Source organism: Pelophylax lessonae, assembly GCF_965119305.1.
Source record: "Pelophylax lessonae genome assembly, chromosome: 1".
NCBI lineage: Eukaryota > Metazoa > Chordata > Amphibia > Anura > Ranidae > Pelophylax > Pelophylax lessonae.
In genome coordinates this window covers 859,284,094-859,290,093 of record NC_138768.1, presented here as the reverse complement: position 1 = coordinate 859,290,093, position 6,000 = coordinate 859,284,094, and the positions used below count along the sequence as shown (strand labels likewise).

Here is a 6,000-nt window from a genome sequence, read left to right as displayed (position 1 = left end):
CGCGATACCTCACGATCACTATTTGCGTCGACGCACGCATTCGCCTTTGTACACTAGCACAGGGCACTTTCCTTTTTTTTTTTTTCTTTAATTAATAATTTTATTTACACCCTGTTGCTTTAGGCTGCATTCACATGTCAGCTTATAATCGCGGGCAGAACCGCCGCGGTTCCGCCCGTGATTCGGAGATTTATTGCAAATCGCGGGACGCCTAGCGTTGCCCGTTGATTTGCAATAGCCCCCCAAACGCCGAGCGATGTTGCCGCGATTTACGCCCGCCGAATCGCAGCAACATCGCGCAAACAAAATCGCGGGACGCAATATGCTCCAAAGAAGCTCTTGTACTTCTTTGGAGCGTATTGCGTCCCGCGATTTTGCCGCGATTCGGCGGGCGTAAATCGCGGCAACATCGCTCGGCGTTTGGGGGGCTATTGCAAATCAACGGGCAACGCTAGGCGTCCCGCGATTTGCAATAAATCTCCGAATCGTGGGCGGAACCGCGGCGGTTCTGCCCGCGATTATAAGCTGACATGTGAATGCAGCCTTATTTTTTTTGTTGTTAACTTTTATTGCTGTTACAATGAATGTAAAACCTCCTTGTGGCAACATAGGCATGTGACAGGTACTCTTTATGGAGGCAGCAGGGGTCAATGTAGGGACGTATCTGCTCCACTTATGCAGAATGGACACAAACCCAACCCGCTCTCCATTATAGGCGGTCGGATGGGGAATACAGATGCCATACAGATGGTGAATGGACCCCCATCCAGCTGTTTTTAGCGGATTGGATGTAGGCAGGTGTAAATGGACATAAGTCAGAGGGTTCCATCGGGTCTGCCTAAAAAACAAAAAAACTGACAGGCACACCCAATCTGAGCTCAGAGCTATTGTGTCAGGGAGGGAAAGTGCAGGTGATGGTGTTTGAATCAGAGAAAGAGCTCACTCCTGTGATGGTGGAGTGTGGATTCTTTCCTTCTTTACTTGAAGTGAAATTGTCGATGGTGTGAACACGGTCATAGGAATCTACTAATAAAGAGGATCCAGGACCACCCGGGCACGGACGGCTGGGACCCCCGCTGGACATCTACCTACAAGCCTTATTGACCCACTTACCGTAAGGTACTGGGGGTCAACACCATCTGGTGAGTTTGCATTTCTTATTTCACCAAACACAGGAGCACAGAGGGTGTCACCACTATTGCACAAAGTGTTATTTTGGAACATCGTCATTGAAGCTAGCTTACCCAGTTGGGATAACCATCATAAATTATTTGGACTACATGGACATCACTTTTTGCACCTTATAACTCTTTGAACTTCTCCTACTTTGCACATTATTGCATTCAAGATATATTTTTGCAATTTTTTACTTTTCAGTAATATTGGATTATTTATTGTGTCATATTTATGTGTACATATATTAATTTGCTGCACTGATTGTTATATAGTCACATTAACACAGCACTTGCACTTTAATTTAGTCCACAGATAAGCAAAAGTACACAATATTCAATAGAGGTATCAAGAGACCACATATTGTCTCACCATACTATTTACACTATTTATTGTAACAGGAAATGCACTGTGGGTAATATTTTATACATTACACCTTCGGGTTGTCCACAGCAGCAATCCAATCACGTATAGTGGATGCACCTACATACTATATCATTTCCTTAACACAGTGTTTTTCCAATAGGGATATGCGCAGTGAGTAATATTTATTACTATACTATTGCAACTTAATTTTTAAATCGTTTTTCATTTAAAAAAAAAAAAAAATAATAATAATTGGGACGGAGACACATCAGGTGTCTAAAAAGACCCCTAAATGTCTCTTTTTTAGAGACTGAGAAAGGGACTGAAGACACTGTAAGTGAATGAATAGGAGACTGTACAGAGACTCCAATTCATTCACAAACTGAAGTATAGTAAACACAGTTTACTATACTTCAGTAATGAATGAACAGAAGCGATTGGTGCTGCGTTCTGTTCATTCAGGAAAGAAAGGCGACACGTTTATCAGCCACCCTGCTTTCCATCCTGACAGCCACCGATCTCCCGGGCAGCAGATGCAGCCAGCGGGAGAGGGCGGAGGGAAAGCGGGTCAGCATGGTGGGCCGCTAAGGATCTGTGAGGGGGGGGGGGCATTGAAGAGGGGGATTATTTTCAGTGAGCACTGTGACTGGATTGAATTGCCGGCAGGAGAGGCCATTCTGGAGAACCATGGTGTGCTGGTGACATTTCTCCTGACAATTGCATCAAGCTACCGAGGATCGAGGCTGGTGGGATATGCAGGAGCAAAACATTGTGTCCCCCCCCCCAAAAAAGTAGTGGGAGTTTCTGCGGGTTCCAGAATACTGATGATGGGTGGTTTTACCCTTTTTTCCCCCCCACCCCTCTTTCCTCCTTCACCCCACAGCCTGTGACTGACTGCCTTGTCAGCTGTACCACGGGGGGGGGGGGGTGCAGGAGGTACCCAGGGACGCCTGCCGTGGGTAAAAAAAAACCTGTTCCCAGACCTAAAATAACAAACTGGGGAATTGTCCCCTCTTGTGCCGGTGTTTGCAGGACGCAGGAAACACAAGAACTGAGGGGGGGGCAGCCTAGGAACAGCCTGTTTTAAAACTTGTGTGCTTGTGTTTCCTGCCGGAGGTGGAGCCTATCTCTCATGTGACTGTCCTGGAGGATGACTGGGGAAAATTGCATTTGAAAAACCACTGCGCAAATAACGAGACATAAAAAATTGCAACACCCACCAATTTATTCTCTGGGGCCTCTGCTTTAAAAATATACAATGTTTGGGGGCTCCAAGTAATTTTCTAGCATAAAAATACCGCTTGTTACATTTATACAATTTTTTTTTTTTTTTTTTTACATGTTTTACATTTAAACCTGGAGGTCAAGTAGAAATCCTAGAGCTGTAGAAGGAGCACGGGCACCACATCAATGGTTCAGGAGCCCAAAAAGATATGATAATCCTGATGAGGATGTGCACGGGGGGGGGGGGGCTTACTTACAAGAAAACCTTATAATGTGCCCTCGGACATGGTGATGGCGCCCTCGGACATGGTGATGGCGCCCTCGGACATGGTGATGGCGCCCTCGGACATGGTGATGGCGCCCTCGGACATGGTGATGGCTTTACTAGAAGGACCCATTCTCTTGTGGGGTAAATCTAGCTGTCTGTAAAACTCTCTATTCAGACTGCAGTATGGCTGATAGGACCGGTACTCACTAGTTGTGTCGCAGTCCGGAATGCCCGGATGATGACCTGCGGGTGCAGCCCCTCCTCCACATAGCTCTTCACTTGTTTCAGAAACTCAGCAGCAATCAGTGTGACAGACGTAGTTCCATCGCCGACCTGAAAACACAAGGAGACATCTCAGTAACCACTATGGGGCCACAATAGTCACTTCACAATGCCTATAGACACCGCTACAAAGATACTCTCACATCAGCAATGTATGAGCTTCCCTCATCCCGAAACAAACACATTGATCTGTTTTGCACTCCGCTGAAAGCTTTATCCAATGGTTAAACCCACTGGGTGAAACCCATCGGGGGGGGGGGATGCCCATATGACCTAACCCGGCATCAGTAGAACTAGCTTATGCCTGAAGGGGAGAGAAGGTGGATGCCGGAGATCCTGTGCAACCCCAGCCAGTCGCTGCATGTGCCTGCCTGGAGCGGGTTCATTAACCACCGGAGGATTTCCCGGCTTGACGTCCAGGCCAACTTGGCACTGTGTGACTGACAATTGCGCGGTCATGCAACGCCGTACCCAAACGAAATTTACGTCCTTTTTTCCCCCACAAACAGAGCTTTCTTTTGGTGGTATTTGATCACCTCTGCGCTTTTCATTTTTTGCGATATTAATAAAAAAAGAGCGAAAATTTAGAAAAAACAACAATATTTTTCTACTTTGACAGTTAAAAAATATCCAATATATTCAATTTTTGTCATATTTAGGCCAAAATGTATTAAGCTACATGTCTTCGACAAAAAAATTCTCAATGAGCGTATTTTTAACCGCTTTAAGACCGGAAGATTTTACCCCATTCCTGACCAGGCCATATTTTGTGATTCGGCACTGCGTTACTTTAACGGACAATTGCGTGGTCGTGTACCCAAATTAAATTGATGTCCTTTTTTTCCCCACAAACAGAGCTTTCTTTTGGTGGTATTTGATCACCTCTGCGATTTTTACTTTTTGCGCTATAAACAAAAAAAAAAACAAAAAAAAAAAAAAAAAAGAAGGAGCAACAATTTTGAAAAAATAACAATATTGTTCACATTTTTTTTTTTTATATGAAATTCCCCCCCCCCCCCAACTAAAAAAAAAAATCAAAATTTAACATTTTAGGCCAATTTGTTTTTTGCTACATATTTTTGGTAAAAAAAAAAAAAAAAAAAAAATTGCAATAAGCTTATTTTGATTGGTTTCCGCAAAAGTTAGTTATTGCGTTTACTAACTACGGGAAAGATTTTTGTCATTTTTATTGTTTTTTTTTTTTTTTTAACTAGTAATGGCGGCGATCTGCGATTTTGTTTTTTGTGGGACTGCGACTTTGCGGCAGACAGATCGGACCCCTGACTGACATTTTTGACACTTTTGGGGGTACCAGTGACATTACTGCAGTAATCAGTGCTATACATATGCACTGTTACTGTAATAATGACACTGGCAGGGAAGGGGTTAACTTTATTAGAGAGCAAGGGCTCTCTCATACGGGTGTTCTGATCAGATCAGCCTGTCAGTTTTTTAGGCGGATCTGATCGGATGCCCCATTCAGCCCTATGGAGAAGCAGATGTCAGCGGTGACATGTCTGCTGACACCCGCATCCGATCCTGTCCGTGAAATCCGGATGGATGGAAACCCTATTTTCCATCCGTCCTGGGGATCGGATGGAATCGGATGAGAGCGGACCGGCGGTCCGCTCTAATCCGATCCCCCATAGAGAGCAGCGGGGGCGGTGACACCTCCCTCTCCGCACTGCAAGCGGAGACGGAGCTGTCATCCGCCGGCTCAGTGGGGATCGGCGGACCGATCCCCGCTGAGAAGCACGGATCCGCCTACGGAGGCGGACCGTGTTAACCACTTAAGCCCCGGAAGAATTTACCCCCTTCCTGACCAGGGGGTATTTTGCGATTCGGCACTGCGTGAATTTAACGGACAATTGCGCGGTCGTGCGACGCTGTACCTAAACGAATTTGACGTCCTTTTTTTCCCACAAACAGAGCTTTCTTTTGGTGGTATTTGATCACCTGTGCGATTTTTTGATCATGCGCTATAAACAAAAAAAGAGCGTCAATTTTGCAAAAATAACAATATTTTTCACATTTTTTTTATATGAAATTCCCCCCCAAAAAAAAAAGTAAAAATCAAATTTTTTTAAAATTTTCGGCCAATTTGTTTTATGCTACATATGTTTGGCAAAAAAAAAAAAAAAAAAAAAAAAAAAAAAAAAAAAAAAATCGCAAAAAGCGTATTTTGATTGGTTTGCGCAAAAGTTATCGCGTTTACTAACAAAGGGAAAGATTTTTGTCATTTTTTTTTTTTTTAACGCGTAATGGCGGCGATCTGCGATTTTTTTTGCGGTACTGCGACATTGGGGCGGACAGATCGGACCCTTGACTGACATTTGTGACACTTTTGGGGTTACCAGTGACATTTCTACAGTAATCAGTGCTATACATATGCACTGTTACTGTAAAAATACACTGGTTGTGAAGGGGTTAACTTTATTTGGAAGGGAGGGGCTGTGTGTGTCCCTAGGGGCGTGCTTTCTACTGTGATTGGCTGTGGCTTGAGCTGTAAGGACACTGATCAACGGATCTACATACTAGATCCGTTTGATCAGTGTCTTTACAGCGAGGAGAATGACAGGTGGCTTGTTTACACAAGCTGCCTGACATTCTCCCTCTCCCCCGCCGATCGCCGAGTGACCGGCGGACATCGGGTCCGCTGGTCACATGCGCGGGGGGGGGTCCGTGAC

General features: G+C 44.8%; 1 protein-coding gene across 1 annotated transcript in view; it reads right to left on the bottom strand.

The window, feature by feature from the left end:
- Positions 1-6,000, bottom strand: part of CCT7 (chaperonin containing TCP1 subunit 7) — a 40,330-nt gene that overhangs the window by 12,493 nt on the left and 21,837 nt on the right. Inside the window, exon 4 of the mRNA XM_082243858.1 lies at positions 3,239-3,364. Within this exon, the coding sequence (XP_082099984.1) occupies positions 3,239-3,364 (126 nt within the window). The remainder of the gene's footprint in view (positions 1-3,238; positions 3,365-6,000) is intronic.